Source organism: Rhamphochromis sp. 'chilingali' (assembly GCF_963969265.1).
Source record: "Rhamphochromis sp. 'chilingali' genome assembly, chromosome: 17".
NCBI classification, from domain to species: domain Eukaryota; kingdom Metazoa; phylum Chordata; class Actinopteri; order Cichliformes; family Cichlidae; genus Rhamphochromis; species Rhamphochromis sp. 'chilingali'.
The window spans coordinates 2,398,720-2,416,608 of NC_137944.1; the positions used below are offsets into that span (position 1 = coordinate 2,398,720).

Sequence of the window (17,889 nt, forward strand, 5' to 3'; positions counted from 1 at the left end):
CCAAATATCCTTAGGCAAGATACTCACCCCAAGACGCTCTCGGTGCATCCATCAGAATATGACTGTGTGTGAATGTAAGATAGAAGCCCTTACATAGAAAGACCACTGAGAAAAGTGCTTGTGTGAATGGGTGAATAAGGCAAGTTGTGCAAAATGTTTTGAGTGATCAGTGTAGAAAAGTACTATGTAAGAATCAGTCCATTCAATGGCTGCTGTTTTGTCTATCTGGGGTGCACCTGCCTGCCTCCCAGTTGGTACCCCATATACTGTACCTCCTTTCATCTGACCACACACTTCCCGCTGCATATGCTCTGCCCAGGTGTCACTGTGGATGATAACATATACAGATAGGTGGCAGCCTGTGTAGTGTGCAGACACAGCACCTGCTGGAAAGTGGCCGAAGCGCCAGCAAGCTGAAAGGAAGGATGACCAGTTGGTACAACCCATACGGAGTGGAAAAGGCCGTTTTCTCCTTGTACTCTGGAGAAAAGGGAATCTGCCAGTAACCTTTGGTCAAATCCATCAAAAATCCATAGACCCATCTTTCTTCAGCCAATTCCCTCTGAACTCTTTACGTTTTGTGTTCAGGTAACCCGTAGAGCTGTGAAACCAGCACCACCCCAGGGTTAGTCTCAAAGTGGTGTTCAATGAGAGCGGTGCAACTGGGCAGGGGAGACAACAGACACACAACATCTGCTCTCTGGGCCAATGTTAGAAGGTGGTCACAAGGAGAGAGGTGGGAATGGTTGAAGTTGGCACCTCCGACCCCAACTCATCTCTATCCTTTACCAATCTAACAGGAGAAATGGATTCTCCCTCTCTCCATGCTTTAAGGAGGTGGTTAATTTGTGTGACCCCTGTACGACCACAACACTTCATAGTCAACACGCCCCACTTGCCACTGAGGTCCAGGACATACTGAATTACTGAATATGGAGGGTGCTGGGAGGCCACCTCGCTGCAGCTTCCCAGAGCCTCTGAGTTTAGTCAAAGGGGCGATCACACGCTTTCATCTGGCTCTCCAAGGAACTGGCAGCGGTGATCTTTAGAGGACAGGCCCAGATGATCCAAAATCACAGACGTGCTTAAACTTGCCTTGCGATGCTGGGAGCAGCTACAGAGCCCACTCTTCCACTGGCACACCTTGGCTGCAGCTCCGAAGATATCCACAAAGGATCATGCGACAGGTGTGACAAATCACTTCGGGAATTTGGTCAACACTGTGACAGGATTTGTGCTGCTGGGAAACCCGACACAACCTGAGAGGTTCTTGGTTTATTGCAAATAACTTATACTTGACAAGGAAGGTGGAAGGCTATGAAAACAACGCAAGAGACTATACAAAGTAAACCCTAAGTAGATTACAAAGACAAATAAACAGAAACTCAAATGAAGAACTAAGGCTCAAGATATTAAAAAAAGATATATAACTCAGTATAAACAATAAGCAAAAAAAGAACCAAACAGAACATCAAACCTCTGGTTTGACCTTTTGAACTTTACTCCACAGGTGGATGCCTTACAACAGCCAAACCAAAGGCAGACCGATCGTGTAACCCACCATGCACCAAGCCACAGTCCCTGTGCACAGAGGTGAGTATATGATGAAGTCAGTTCATTCATTTTTCTTACATCTGTGGTCAGATCCAATCTTCAGCTTCCACTGTGCCACTGAGTAACTGTCCAGGTGGATTTGAGACCTATCTAATAGAGCGATTTTAGCTCCATTGCCAGGCTCTACATGCGTGTGAACAGCTCATTAAACCCTTCATGCTAGAAAATAAAACTTCCACCTGCTTTTTGAATATAAGATTCAAATCATACATCATTTGAAAAATGAAATGCTTATGCTTACAAATATTAAATTCAGTGTAGATGACAATCATTACAGCATGAGCAGTTTCTCATTCTGATATAGTTGGAGACAAGCAGAAAACTAGCCTGCTGTTTGCTTCATAGTTGTATTATATTAGAACACATCATTATTGCTTCTTACTTCTACAAGTAAGCCTGCAATCCAAGAGCAAAGCTCTCTATTGGGATGATATGAGGTCTTTAAGATAAGATGTTTATGATTATTAAGGACCTTGAATATGAAGAATTAAATTTGATTCTGGGTTTAACAGGGAGAACTGAAGAGAATCCAATTTGGGGGAAATAAGGACTCTCTCTATATTACCTGTCAGTACTCTTGCTGCAGCAACTCAAAGCTTTTCAGGCAGCTTTTAGAACAACATGATAATAATCAATTGCAGTAGCCCAGCCCAGAAGTAATAAATGACTGAAGTAGTTTTTCACCATCACTCTGAGACAGGAGGTTTCTTATTTTCGAGATATTGAGACATTTGATAAGAGAAGCTGTTAACAAATTGTGAAACTTGCAATGGCATCATGATATGTGACTAAACCTTACATGACTTAGACTTTTGAGTTGTGAATGGCTGCTGTTTTATTTCTGTTTTTTTAAACCTTTAGAAATGTGATTGTTTGAGGTTATTCATGTTATTCAGTAGTTCAGGTCAGTAGGTCATGCTTCTACAGTACATCTTATTAATTACTCATGCAGGGAGCATTTTTATCCCAAAGGAAGAGATTCTTATTTACCAGATGTCCATGTGATTGGCTTCGAAAACATTTGTCATGCTTAGCTCTTGATGGCAGGCTATTGGTTTTGAGACTAAAGGGTGGGCCATTTATATGGATACACCGTAATAACATGGGAATGGTTGGTGATATAAAGTCCTGTTTGTGGCACATTAGTATGTGTGAGGGGGCAAACTCCTCAAGATGGGTGGTGACCATGGTGGCCATTTAGAAGTCGGCCATCTTGGATACAACTTTTGTTTTTTCAATAGGAAGAGGGCCATGTGACACATCAAACTTATTGGTAATGTCACAAGAAAAACAATGGTGTGCTTGGTTTCAACGTAACTTTATTCTGTCATGAGTTATTTACAAGTTTCTCACCACTTATAAAATGTGTTCAATGTGCTGCCCATTGTGTTGGATTGTCAATGCAACCCTCTTCTCCCACTCTTCACACACTGATAGCAACACCGCAGGAGAAATGCCAGCACAGGCATCCAGTATCTGTAGTTTCAGGTGCTGCACATCTCGTATCTTCACACCATAGAAAATTGCCTTCAGATGACCCCAAAGATAAAAGTCTAAGGGGGTCAGATCGGTAGACCTTGGGGGCCATTCAACTGGCCCACGAAGACCAATCCACTTTCCAGGAAACTGTTCATCTAGGAATGCTCGGACCTGGCACCCATAATGTGGTGGTGCACCATCTTGCTGGAAAAACTCAGGGAACGTGCCAGCTTCAGTGCATAAAGAGGGAAACACATCATCATGTAGCAATTTCAAATATCCAGTGGCCTTGAGGTTTCCATTGATGAAGAATGGACCCACTATTGTTGTTCCCCATATACCACACCAAACCATCACTTTGTTGTTCCAACAGTCTTGGAGGGATCCATCCGATGTGGGTTAGTGTCAGACCAATAGCGATGGTTTTGTTTGTTAACTTCACCATTCACATAAAAGTTTGCCTCATCACTGAACAAAATCTTCTGCGTGAACTGAGGGTCCTGTTCCAATTTTTGTTTTGCCCATTCTGCAAATTCTGTGCGCCGATCTGGGTCATCCTCGTTGAGATGCTGCAGTAGCTGGAGTTTGTAAGGGTGCCATTTGTGAGTAGCTAATATCCGCTGAAGGGATGTTCAACTAATGCCACTCTCCAGTGACATGCGGCAAGTGCTACGCTGTGGGCTCTTGCTGAATGAAGCTAGGACAGCCACTGATGTTTCTTCATTAGTGACAGTTTTCTTGCGTCCACATTTTGGCAAATCCAACACTGAACCAGTTTCACGAAACTTAGCAAGCAGTTTGCTAACTGTAGCATGGGAGATGGGTGGTCTCGTAGGGGGTCTGGCATTGAAATCTTCTGCAATGACCCGGTTACTGCGTTCACCAGATATCAACACGATTTCGATCCGCTCCTCACGTGTTAACCTCTTCGACATGTCAATGGCTGTGAACAAAGAGAAACTTGTAAATAACTCATGAAAGAATAAAGTTACATTGAAACCAAGCACACCATTGTTTTTCTTGTGACATTACCAATAAGTTTGATGTGTCACATGGCCCTCTTCCTATTGAAAAAACAAAAGTTGTATCCAAGATGGCCGACTTCTAAATGGCCACCATGGTCACCACCCATCTTGAGGAGTTTGCCCCCTCACATATACTAATGTGCCACAAACAGGACTTTAATATCACCAACCATTCCCATGTTATTACGGTGTATCCATATAAATGGCCCACCCTGGAGATTGTTACTCAGAGAGTGAAGGCCTTTAAGTGCTTTCCTCAGACTGTTTTCATGCTGTAATATCAGATTGAATTAATAACTGCCAATGCTTTCAGTTCTTTAATTGGCAGTGAAGAATCTGCAGTCCAGCAAAATTCTGAAAAGAATGATACCTGACTTAAAGCATGTTTATTCATATGTGTAATTCATTTTGCAGTTTTTCTTGATCACTTTGAGTAGTTCTCAAATGTGGAACACATTTTCCCCACACACATTTCCCATTGTTCTTGTACGCACTGCTGTGTCTACATATTTTTTAATTAGTTTTGATGCATTTCTCAACTGAATTTCACAACTCATCAAAAAAGTTTGTACTTTGGTCAGTCAGAACTACATATCTCTCACTTACCTTAATATTGTTCAGTGTTGCATTAATATTTTCAGTCAATTTAATTCAAACCTTTTCTTCAGTATGTATGAAAGAGTCAGGCCAGTCACACACTGATAGTGAAATTGCCCTTCAACAGAAAACAAACACAAAAACATGTTCTCAGAAGAGGTGTAGTTCAAACAAATAGAAATACGTGTTCACAGACGTGTGTCATAGGTGCATCTCATGTCATGTCATGGATACACTTTCATTATAAGAACATACAGTTAAAAGCACTGCTGAACTTGGTGTTTACAGTTACAGTCTATGAAGAGCATTCTGACTGACGTCCCTGGGAGCTGTAAGTGGTATGGTTAAGTGTTTTGAGAATTTTGAGAAATCAAAATTGGAGTTCAAAGGGCTGGGTTGAAATTTGGCACTTGGTGCATTGGTTTTTCAGCATTTTCAACTTTTCATTTTCAGAAATTTTCAATGATGAAAAACACATTCAAGCTCTCTATGGAGTTTGGAAAGAAAAGCGACAGGACTTTTTAAAGTTTCTTGAAAACCTTTCACTTTTCATCTGAGAAGCTTCTTCAGTTCTAAGAGCAAATGGTGGAGAGTCCCAGATTTTTAAGCCCTATTGAGAGTGCCCCTTAAGAGGGTCGTTGACCCGCTATTGATCATCTGCCTAATCACATGAGCCAAGGTATGAAAACGGATGTGGGTCACTATCAGCCAAGTGGTTCAGGACTGTCTAATAGTGACCCACACCCTTTCTGTGAATAACTGCAACCAAATCAGTTTTAGACCAGCTTCAAATCTAGAAACACTTCTGCCAGAAATTGAGGTCATCTCAACCCATATTTCAAGTTTTATGTAAAAGACTTGGATGTTATTTTGTTCTCTTGTCAACAATAACGCCTATACTATACAGTCTCCCACTGTCTCTGTTAACATATTTTCACATGATGCTAAATTCTGCATCAACTCTGCTGACTGGTGCTAAAAATATGAGCATATCCCTCCAGTCATGGCTTAGCTGCACTGGCTTCCTGTCCATTTTAGAATTTAGTTTAAGCTTTAATAATGGCCCTTAATAGACAAGCCCTAGCTTATATTACCAGTCTTACTCATTGACATTCAGTTCCCAGGACTTTCAGTCCACTGGCAAAGATCTCTTAGCCCTTTCCCACTAGTACCTACTCGGCTCAGCTTTACTTGGTTTTGAGGGTTTTCCATTAGGTGACAGTACTTTGTACTACGTACTTTTTTAGGACCTACTCGATCAGGTTCCAAACTATCTAAATTGATCTGATCAACAGACTGACTGGTCAGTCAGTGGCATCACTTGAGGCATTAGAACGACTCCTTCACAAAAATCAAAATTTGAAACCTGGCAACATGGGAACTGGCTGCACAAAAATCAGCACCGTGTCCAGGAATGAAGTCCAGACACTTACCAGCAGCAGCACGTATACAATGGCCTCAGTGCCCTGGATTGTGTGTTGTTTTTGTCCCATGCAAGTGACATCACAGGATTTTTGGCTGCATTGCTATAACAACCCCATGCACGTTAGGTGGTTGTTATACTCTTACTCAATTGTAATTAAAAATGACGTAGACTGAGTCGAGTCGAGTCAGTTTGAGCTAAGTAGGTACTAGTGGAAAAGAGGCATGACATGTCCTCAAACAAGGCAACAAAGCCGTTGCAGTCGCTCTGCGACAGTTGTAGAAGCAGTTACTGCTTGACATCAGGCAGTGTTCTTATTACATGTTTATCAGGAAGACTTAACTTCTCTAAAACAGACTCCAAAACAACTCAAGTTAATCTGGGGATTTTCAAAAACTCATAGTTTATCAACTTTACATGTAATGCAATGAATTGGTCAGATACCAAAACCAAACCATAAAAAGGAAAAAGAAAATATAGAAAGCAGCAGAAAAAGTTGATTGATTGGTATCTGCTGTGAATAAACACCACAAAGCCGTCTTTTCTCCCTTTTTAAAGCAGTTTGAAAATAATTTGACTTCCAGAAACTTTTATTCCTTGTGTTACCTATGGCACATCTCTGCTGCTCAGAGTTTCGTTTACATAGTTTCATATAACAGATTGCATTATGAAATTTCTCTTTCCTGTTTCAGGCGGGTGTGTGCGGCTGTGAAGATGGCTACACTGAAGTGATGACATCTGATGGCTTGCTGGACCAGTGCACTGTCATTCCAGTGCTAGAGATCCCCACTACAGGTGACAACAAGGCTGACGTTAAGACGATCCGAGGCTTCAACCCCACTCAACCTGCAGCCAGCTCACCAGGCAGGGCAGGACGCACCTGGTTCCTGCAGCCCTTTGGTCCAGGTAACAGAGCCATCTCTGTCAGGTCTATAAGAAATGAGAATATATTTAAACAAGAAGCCCATTATGTGAATGCAATGTTTAATCTCAGAAATGGTAAAATGATTTCTGTAATTTATTTATAATCTTTTATTACAGACTTTGTACTATTGTGAACCTTGAGGCTACATTAGGATTTTTTTTTTAAACACTGAAAAATTTGGACAAATTCCAAATATTATCTTATGTTATATTCTGCTGCCCCCTGCTGATCAGATGAGGAACCGACTATAGCAGAAACCTAAGCACTGGTAGGATCAAATCAGAAGCTTCCACAGAAATATTCATTCATTCGTTTCTTTTAATGTAATTTATTGTTTCCAAAGAGGACATTTGTTCTGGACTCCAACAGGACAAGCATTACAACAACCACCACTACAAACCATTTAGAGTTATTCAGAGCATTAATCGAGCAAGTTACAAATGAATTCTTAAACCTTTTAAATTTTCAAATCTTCTGTCAGAAAGTAACAGCTCATATTGCAAGTACAGGATATGACTTAGATTGCACAAAATTCCTGTGGCTTGCTGTAATGCACACTGTTCTGATAAGGGCTGTGGGCTTTCTGGACTATAATTTTCATGGCTGCCTGCACCAATTTTAACAGCCTCCATTTTACTGAGAAATTTCCAGACCACGCTATTATTTTGTGTCTAATTATACTTATACGTGCTTAAAACAGGAAACACAAAAATGCTCAGACAGAAGCATGACTTTTTGAGAGAGCCCACCCAGCCAACATGAAAACCAACATAGTTATACAACCATTTTTAAAACATTTGTGAAAAAAGAATTTTTTACCATTTAATAATAGAGCTGTGTGTCCTCTGTTTTAGCTTCTGAAAAAGGCTGGATAGTATTAAAAGCAGAGCTAAAATCAATAAAAAACGCAGCCAAGCATAAGCTGTGGGGTCTTCAGGGGGTTTTAAAACCAAGTGCATCATGCTGTTTCTAGGATCAACTGTGTTTTGAGGCTCCAAGCTGGTGTCAGCTTAGGGCAGACATAATCAGTCATTTGGTGAACAATGTCCCCTCTAATTTTTCACGTGTGTGAGCGAACACACAAACTCCCTGAGCGTCCCTTGGACCACTGTGAGCAACAGCAGACGTGTGCACTGTGGTCACGCCAGCATCCAATCCATCCAAGTCACATGTTTATTAAAGTAATCAAATTACAGCATTTATGTTAGACTACTTTTAATTAACTGCTTTAGCCCACTTACAATGAAAATAAATAAAAAATCTTGTTCATGACCTGTGTAGCATGTTAACACTATTGGAAGGAAAAATAACTTCAACTCCAATTTTGAAAACACAACTTTCTTTATTTATTATTTATTATAAAGCTCTGACTTGTATTATGAGTCTGAGTCTGTGGTCTGGGAGAGAGTCTGTAACTCTGTCTGCAAAATACAGTAAATAATGACCAATGTTGGGTAACTAATTATATAGTTACTTCTTCAAAAAAGTAACTGAGTTTTGCAAACAACAAAGTTTTTTGCAGCTGTTTACCTAAAAATGCAGCCAAGGCGTTTTTTAAATAAACATTTCAAACTATTTACAGAACAATCAGCTGTTCTGCATCAAATCTGATGCCACACAAATTATTTGTGTCACTCCAAAAAATAATTTCTGTCCACTATGAGATGAAGGAGAACAACAGCCTGATACCTGCAGGCCTGACAGCAGCAGATGTGTCACTGCTGTAACACCTGTAACACTCAGCAGTCGCCTCGTTGTTCTGACACACAACAAAACTATTGACTACACTACACACTAACTACACACTAACTACACAAGATTTGCGCTAAATGTGCAAATCTCTCACATCTGAAACACGCCGTCACTCCTAAAACTTCCCCCGTCCTAAACAACTAAATGCCATGTTGCCATATCATTTTTTGATTGGTCCACATGGTACATTTGTCCACCAATAGGAAAGGGTGGGATTTTTTTGGTTTTGTTTTTGCTCACAGGTGGAGAGTGCTTTGAAGCGTTTTCCTTATAAAACGCCATTTTCTTCCTGCAGTAAATATAAACAACGACAGTATTCAGGAAGAAAACCAAACATTGCAGATATTTTATCATAACTCTGGTTTTACGTGGCCGATCAACACAATTTAAAAACTGGTATAAAGTCCACACTTTGTCCGTCAGTTGTTCCGTCTGTCCTGCTCACGTCTCCAATGGTTGTACACGTTGTCATTAACGTGGCTTCACTCCACATCAGCCACTTTGCTAAAACACCGGTGTCGCACATGAGGACGCTGTCATAGCCTGTCAGCGACGTTGATTAGCTGCGTATACAAGAATGTGAATCGCATCATTGGCTGGACTTTGGGATAAGTTGGCATCGTTCGGGGTCCAAGGAACCTACACACAGAAGCGAGTGTTAACACTACACTGAACAATCACAAAAGCAAACTTAGACTTAGCCAGGGCTTTCCAAACTCGGGGCATTCAACGTTCCAGCGATGAGCAGATGCGTCGGCCAAAAGCGGGAGCCCAGTAATGAGTTCTGCCCAGGCAGACAGAGGAGAGCGAGCGACATGGAAAACAACAAAAACAACACTGTGGGCCAATGTGAGCCAGCTGGCGAGACAGGGGGACCAACATTATATACATTATATTCTTAGTTAACAAACTTAACAAACCTGTTTTGTTTTTTTTTGCTTTTGTCTGGAATGCGCTAACTCGGGAGCAGTGTTGGCCAAATTACTTGAAAAAAGTAATCAGTACCTAATTACTGATTACTTCCCTCAAAAAGTAATCCCGTTAATTTACTGATTACTTATTTTCAAAACTAATTAGTTACTTAGTTACTTTTTAAAAACATGATTTACAACCTGAATTGGTGATCTTTCTGCCCAATTCTACTTTTTCTGCATAATCCATCATATAAAATGCATCAAGCAAACATTAAATTATTTGCACCATTCTCTGACTGGAAGAAATTTGTTTAACATTTAAACCTATTTTCTGCACATTCCAGCACTTAAAATAAAAACATTTTTTGTGTTTACACTCACTCTTTCAAATAAATGCAAGTGAAACACAGAAAATAAATAAAGTCAAAGACTCAGCGGTCCTGTTGCTCTATTTTCACCTGTAAAGCAGGAGTGGGGTAGGCGGAGGTTTACCCTGGTGCAGGTGTTCCGCGGTCAGTTGAAGAATCCGCGAGTTTCTCTGTGAGTTTCCCATTACGTCGTAGCTACTCGGTGCTTGCTTGGAAGTTTAGGGGTTTTTTTCGCTGTAAAAAGAAGTTTTCTTCCCACGCACAGCGGACACTAATGTTTTTGTCACTTTTTATGGAATCAAACTCAAAGTAAGGTCAGTACTTCCACGCTTTAAACGCTGCACGCTCATACTCTCTCCTGCACTCGATATATGATCCATTCTTGATCTGCACACAGCTGTTGTCACGAACGTGGCACTCGCTTACATCATTGTCATGAGACACTCACAAAAAAATCACGGTTTTAGTAATGCAGTAACGCAGCATGCTTACGGGAAAGTAACGGTAATCTAATTACCTCATCACATCCATGATGGCGGCGCGTGAACAACGCGAGGCTCAGTGTCTCTCCAGAATCTGCTATTTAGCAGTTTTTTATCTACTTTTAACCGGATTATTCGTCCAGAATTGCTGTGCGTTCCTGACCTACAGCAGACAAGAGCTTCTGGACATCTGGACTCATAACTCCAACAGTTTTATCGCCGATCTCCGACTCATCCCAGAGATCTCCAGAACACCGGAGGCTGCCCACTCTACCCGGCCGGGCGGAAGTGCACGCAGACGGCGCCGAGATCGTAAACAAAGGCGAGGTAGGCGCGGAGGGCTACGGGCTAAGCTAAAGCTAACACCACACCGGCTGCCTTTACCCAGTATTTTCCTCGCCAATGTCCGTTCTCTGGCAAACAAAATGGATGAGATACGGCTCTCCATCACTAACAACAGACGGATTATGGACTCAAATGTCATGTTTTTCACCGAAACATGGTTGAACAACAGCTGCCCGGACAATGCTATCGAGTTAGCAGGACGCCACACACACCGAGCCGACAGGCTAGCAGATGACTCCGGCAAGACCAGAGGTGGAGGTTTGTGCATTTATATTAACAATGCTTGGTGCATGAACCCCACTACTACTGAGAGTCACTGCTCACCTAATGCGGAGTTTTTAATGGTCAAATGCAGACCTTATTATCTCCCCAGAGAACTCACTTCGATCATACTCACTGCCGTGTATATACCCCCCGACGCTAATGCTAGGTTGGCCATGAAAGAACTTTCTGCAGCCATTAACAAACACCAGAATAAACACCCCGAGGCTGCTTTTATTGTTGCTGGCGACTTCAACCACACCAACTTAAAGACAGTCCTCCCCAGATTCCACCAACATGTCTCCTGCCACACCAGAGGAGACAAGACTTTAGACCATGTGTATTCCAACCTGGCTGGAGCCTACAAAGCCACACCCCTCCCCCACATTGGACAATCGGACCATCTCTCCCTGTTCCTTACACCTAGGTATTCACCACTCATCCAACGTGTGAAACCTGCTGTGAGGACAATTAAAGTGTGGCCAGAGGGGACAGACGCAGTGCTCCAGGACAGATTTAAAAACACAGACTGGAATATGTTCACCCACACAGACCTGGACCAGTACGCCTCATCTGTACTGGATTACATCTCCGAAACCACAGACAGTGTCACCACCCAGAAACGGATCACCATGTACCCCAACCAGAAGCCTTGGATGAACCAGAATGTTCGTCTCCTCCTGAAGGCCCGCAACACCGCCATTAGGTCAGGAGATGCACACGCCTACAGTACAGCCAGGGCTAATCTAAAGAAGGGCATCAAAAAAGACAAACACCATTACAAAAAGAAGGTAGAAGAACACTTCTCCAACTCCAACCCCCGACGCATGTGGCAAGGACTCCAGACCATTACAGACTACAGGACCACCAAACCCTCCCCCGCATCCTCTGATGTCTCCTTCCTCTTTTTTTTTTTTTTTTTTTTTTTTTTTTTTTTGGCCTGTCCCGTTTGGCTCTTTTGCCATCAGAATTGTTGTCTAAAGGCAAAGAAAGATGCCCAACGGATTTACTTTACCAAACTGACCATCCCAGCCTTGCCGTAATGGTCCATTTGATTCACCTTTTATTGTTTATTTTATTTTCACTTACTGAATACGGGACAGACTTGACTGGGGGAAAGAAGGGGAGAAAGAAAGAGGGAAAGAGAAACAGCTGAGAAGAGGGACGGGGGAGAAGGGCAAAAGACAAAAACCAACAGAACGGGCAGAGAAAAAAAAATGCATATATCAATCACCTGGATCACCTGCTGAGAAAGAAAAAAGAAAGCAAGCAGAAGAGAACAAGAGTAATAGAATAAACAACATCACAATGATATATGGGAATATGACAGTAAATACTAAATGTTAAACATTATTGTGCAGCACATAAGATCAACAGAACACAGTGTGCTTTGAGGTAGGAGCCAAAAAGGGTGTAGTTTGTGTGTGTGATCACCCGTGTGTACACCTGTGAGCATGGACGCGCTTGTTTTTTGTTTTTTAAAAGGTTCCTTCATGTAATAATCTGCTAGAGGGTGTGGGGGGGCCACAGCCCCGTCCTCCAGGGCGTGAAGCAGGTGTGGAGGAGATCAAAACTCCAGACATCCAGAGGCCCCCAGAACACAAGAGACCAAGGAAGACCAACAGAGGGGCAGCTGCGCCACTGTCCCGGAAAGAGCTGAGGAGAGTCCCAGATGAGGGCTCACTCAGCAGCCGCGGAGCAGAAGCCAGGGGGAGTTGCAGTGACGCGCCCGTGAGCTCCGCCGGCAGCCAGCTGCGCCTGAGTGACCGAGCCCCAGGCCGAGAGGCCGGGGGCACCCCACCTCCGAAGTGGCCCGAGCGAGCCCCAGGCTCCAGGCCCCGATAAGCGGCCGCCAAGGAGTGAGCCGGTGTGTACCTGGACGCCCATCCCCGGACACAAAGAACCACCAACGCACCGATGTCTGAGGGGGTCCGCCACTGGCAGGGGAAGTGGTGGTAGGGGGAGATAGGCCTCCAAACCTTGGAGGGCCTGAGATGTCCCCAGAGAGGTGGCGCCTGACACCCAACCTGACATATAGACACAGACATACAGGCACACACAGATACAAACATCCATTCCTACCCTCATGCTCTCATATGCACTTACTCCACACTCAACCAACGTGGAGACAGACATAAAGAGACGTTGTACACACGATCACACTCCCCAAGCGTACTCTACAAACCGGGTCTAGGTACCCCCGCCCCTGGAGGGGGGAACTGCACCCAGACCCAGGTGGTGTTTCCCTTTTCCCTGCGGTGGGGAGAGGCAGACCGCCCCGACTCCGCAGCAGCAGGAAGGCTCCACACTCCAGACCGCAGTCGGACGGCCAACTCCTCCTCCTAGTCCTAGCCCCCCTGCTCCAGCAGGTCGCAGAGAATGGGGGTGAGAGAAGACTCCAAACCTCCCTCCACCCGCTCATTGTAATGTTGATGCATGTGTGTTCTAAGGTGCATTTAAAACCCAGGAGGGCTTGGAGCTACCTGCCAGAGAGCAGCAGGTAAGCGCATGGTCCCTCCTGCTAGCCCTCAATGTCTACGTGTATTTAAAATTGAGAGGTGGGCAACGATGCCAGGGGTGGGGTGTACACCCTGATGGTACTTTGGACTCCGTGTATTGTGCCCACCCCCAAGATCCTATATGTATGTGTAATGAGAGTGTGAGTAATGTGAATGTCTAAGTTGTGGGATAAAATTGAGGCAGAGGCAGCCAGAAGGGGACAGAGGGGGGGGGGGGGGGGGGGGGGGGGGTAGCCTCCTCTGCACCCTGGTGACATATCCCTACTCCAAGGCCCTGCATGTGTGGGTGGTTGTGGTGAAGCGGGAAGAGGGAGGCAGCTGGAGATGGGGAGGGAAGGAAGGGAGGGGCAAGTGACCCCTCCCTGGGGCCAGCTCCCCCGCTGACCCCAGTAGGCACCCCCATACTCCGCGACCCGCCAGGGAAAGGGGGCCCAGGCCCATCCAGACCGGGCCCAGTGCAGCAGCGCCGCCCGGCCCCACAGAGCCCGGGACAGTCCACCCAACCCCACCACAGAGAAAACTGCACCCACCCCACCATCCACTCATCTTCCAGACTACATAAGACAATAAACACCCAGGCTGAGATCTTCCTCCACCTCTCCTGTATCTCCCCCTCCTGCAGAGGGAGCTCCTGAGGAGAGGAAAGCTCCTGCAAGATGTGACAATCTCCCCCACCAGTTGAAGAGCCCCCCAGGTGGCTCGACGCACCGGCGGCACCCTGCTCCAGGGCTGGGCCCCCATGCACCCACCCGCCCACAACCCCGGCAACACACCAACCAGGACCCAAGCCCCCGAGGCCCGGTCCGGGTCCCAGCCCAGAGACGGAGCGCCCCCAGAACCTCACGCCCATCCCGGACCCACCCAGGGGCAGCCAGGCTACCAGGTCAGTAACCCACGTCCGTCAGCACAGACCCTCCCCTAGCCCCGCTGCACGCAGCCGCGAGGAAACAGTCACCTGAGAGCCAACAGAGCCCCTAACCGGACATGACCGCTACCCCGGGTTGAGCCCCCCAAGGAAGATGCCTCCGGGGAACCCCCCGACGCCCTAAGCCTGTCCCTACCCCCACACCAATCACAACAGTGAAGGCGGGACCAAACTATGACCCCCCACCCCCACTAGGTGATGGAGCTGATCAAAGGAGCCCAGAGCAATTGATCTGATGTGGTGGCAGAGGCTGTATCAAGACTAATGTAATCTAATAGATAATTTCTATATTGGTTAGAATTAAGATTATTTTTATTTTTCCAGTTCATGAGGACTGTTTTCTTGGCTATGCATAAGGCAGTGAAAACCATATGGGCGATATTCTTTTCTGAAGTGACATTATCTAAGCTGCCCAACAAACACACTAAGGGGGAAGTTGGAATGTTACATTTCAGACACTTCGATAAGTCTTCACATATCTCGCGCCAAAACTTCTGAACTGGTGGACAGAACCAAAGAGCGTGGATATAATTGTCCGGTGAATTGGTTTGGCAGTGTGAGCAGTTGTTGGTAGACGAAAAGCCCATCTTGAACATCCGATGACCTGTATAGTGCACTCTATGTAATATTTTGTATTGAATTAATTGAAGACTGGGATTTCTAATTAGATGAAAGGTTTTTAAGCAAATCTGAGACCAGAAGTTTAGGTCTAAGTTAACTGATAAATCCGCTTCCCATTTTGCAATAGGAAGTGATATTGATTCATCTGTTTTAGAAAGCATTCTGTATATTTTGGATAGTAATTTGGGGGGTTTAAGAGTAAGAAATTGAACCACACTTGGTGGTGTTTGTAGTTCAACTTGACCCGGTTTAAATTTCTTTTTTACTATGGATTTAATTTGTTGATATTCTAAAAATCTTTTCTTGTTGATCCCATATTGTGTAACTAGTCCGTCAAATGAAATAAATTCTGTTCCTTCTAGTATATGTTCTAAATATTTTATTCCTTTATCACTCCAATCTGAAAAGTTTATCATATTATTGTTTTGTAATATGTCAGGGTTGTTCCAGATAGGTGTACGTTTGCATGGGATTAATGAAGACGCCGTCAATTTTAGAAACTCCCACCATGCTGTCAGAGAAGAGCTGATGTTGATGCTTTTAAAGCATTCATGTCGTTGGATGTTTGAGCTGATAAATGGTAGGTCTGAGATCTCTAGATTATTGCAGAGTGCTTGTTCTACATCTAGCCAAGGTTCATCTAAGAGGGTGTGTTTTAGCCATCCTGAGATAAACTGAAGCCTGTTGGCTAAGAAGTAGTGCTGAAAGTTAGGCAGTTCTAGTCCTCCTTTATCCTTGGTCTTTTGTAGTGTTTTTAAGCTTATACGTGGGGGTTTATTTTTCCAAAGGAATTTGGACATACATGAATCTAGAGATCTGAACCAATCTTGTGGCGGTTTAGTTGGGATCATTGAGAATAAATAATTTATTTTTGGTAAAACCATCATTTTTATAGCGGCAACCCTTCCCATGAGTGATATGGGTAGACATTTCCATCTAGCCAGATCATCTTCTACCTTCTTTAAAAGTGGGATATGGTTTAATTTAGTTAGATCTGCAAGCTTGGGAGAAACATTAATACCTAAATATTTTATATTTCCCGATTGCAGTGGTGTAGAAGAGGAATTATGGAAGGAGCAATTAATCGGTAGGACTGTAGATTTTGACCAGTTAATTGAGTAATCTGATATTCTTGCAAAAGAGTTTATCAATTCAATCACCCCAGAGATATTGGTTTGTGAATTTTGGAGAAAGAGTAACACATCATCCGCATAAAGGCTGATTTTATGTTCCACGTTCTTGCATTTTATGCCCTTAATTACTGAATTCTGTCTAATTGCTGCTGCTAGTGGTTCAATAAAAATTGCAAATAGTGAAGGGGAGAGTGGGCATCCCTGCCTGGTGCCCCTCAAGAGACAGAAGCTGGAGGATGTCTGGTCATTTGTTCTAACACAAGCTGTTGGGGAATTATATAATATTTTTAACCAGTTTATGAAAGAGGATCCAAAACCAAATTTGTGTAAAGTTGCAAATAGAAATTTCCAGTTAACTCTGTCAAATGCTTTTTCTGCGTCTAAAGAGAATATTGTAGTTTCTAGGTTTTTACTGTATGAGTAGTCTATCAAATTAAGTAATCTACGTGTATTTGTTGATGAGTGCCTACCTTTTATGAAACCAGTTTGGTCAGGATGAATTAAGAGGGGGGTTATTTTCTCCAGTCTCTTTGAGAGAGCTTTGCAGATTATTTTAAGGTCTACATTTATAAGGGATATTGGACGATAGCTTGAGGGATATACAGGGTCTTTGCCTGGTTTTAGCAGGAGATTAATGTTTGCAGAATTCATATTTGATGGAAGTCTGCCCTTTTCTTTAATTTCCAACAACGTTCTGTAGAAAACTGGTGCTAGAATCGACCAGAATTCTTTGTAGAATTCTGCAGGAAAGCCATCTGGACCTGGAGCCTTATTATTGTGCATACTTATCAGGGCTTCCTGGAGTTCACCTGGTGTCAGTGGTGAATCCAGTGCCATTGCTTGAGTGTCCAATAATTTTGGAAGAGTTATGTTGTCCAAAAACTGATCAATTTCTTTTTTAGATGGGTTTATTTGTGGTGAATACAACGTTTTATAGAAATCCCTGAAAATGTTGTTTATTTGTATCGGTTCATATAATGTGTTCCCAGATGAATCTTGAACAGCACATATAGTTGTTTTTTCTTTATTTATTTTTAGCTGGTTTGCTAGACATTGACCGGATTTATTACCATGTTCATAATTTTGTAGGCGTAGTCTTTGTACTAAGAATTTTGTTTTTTTATCAATTATCTCATTTAATTCTAGTTTTGTTTTGCGTATTTTGTTCAATGTTTCCTGATCTTGGTGGGACGCGTAGGCTTCTTCTAGTGATTTGATGTTTTTTTCTAATTCCTGATGTCTCCTTCCTCAACGAGCTCAACAACTTTTATGCTCGTTTTGAGCGAGGGAACCCCACAACCACAACCAAAGCAGACGTGACGCCAGACCACCAACCTCTGACTCTCTCCCCCACCGATGTAGGAGCGGTGCTGAGCAGGATCAATGTCCACAAGGCTGCAGGTCCCGATGGCATCCCCGTGCGTGTTCTCAGAGCGTGTTCTGAGGAGCTTGCAGGAGTGCTGACAGACATATTCAACCTGTCCTTGGCCCACGCTGTGGTACCGG

The 17,889-nt window shown here is 43.6% G+C and overlaps 1 protein-coding gene across 2 annotated transcripts in view; it reads left to right on the top strand.

Moving 5' to 3' along the window:
- The window catches only part of thsd7aa (thrombospondin, type I, domain containing 7Aa), a 237,446-nt gene that overhangs the window by 163,904 nt on the left and 55,653 nt on the right, over positions 1-17,889 (top strand). For both annotated transcript variants that reach the window (XR_013969369.1, XM_080863183.1), the window contains exons 24-25: positions 1,511-1,593; positions 6,831-7,044. Coding sequence is in view for 1 of the 2 variants with exons in the window: in XM_080863183.1 (XP_080719309.1) it covers positions 1,511-1,593; positions 6,831-7,044 (297 nt within the window). In the remaining variant the exon portion in view is untranslated. The remainder of the gene's footprint in view (positions 1-1,510; positions 1,594-6,830; positions 7,045-17,889) is intronic.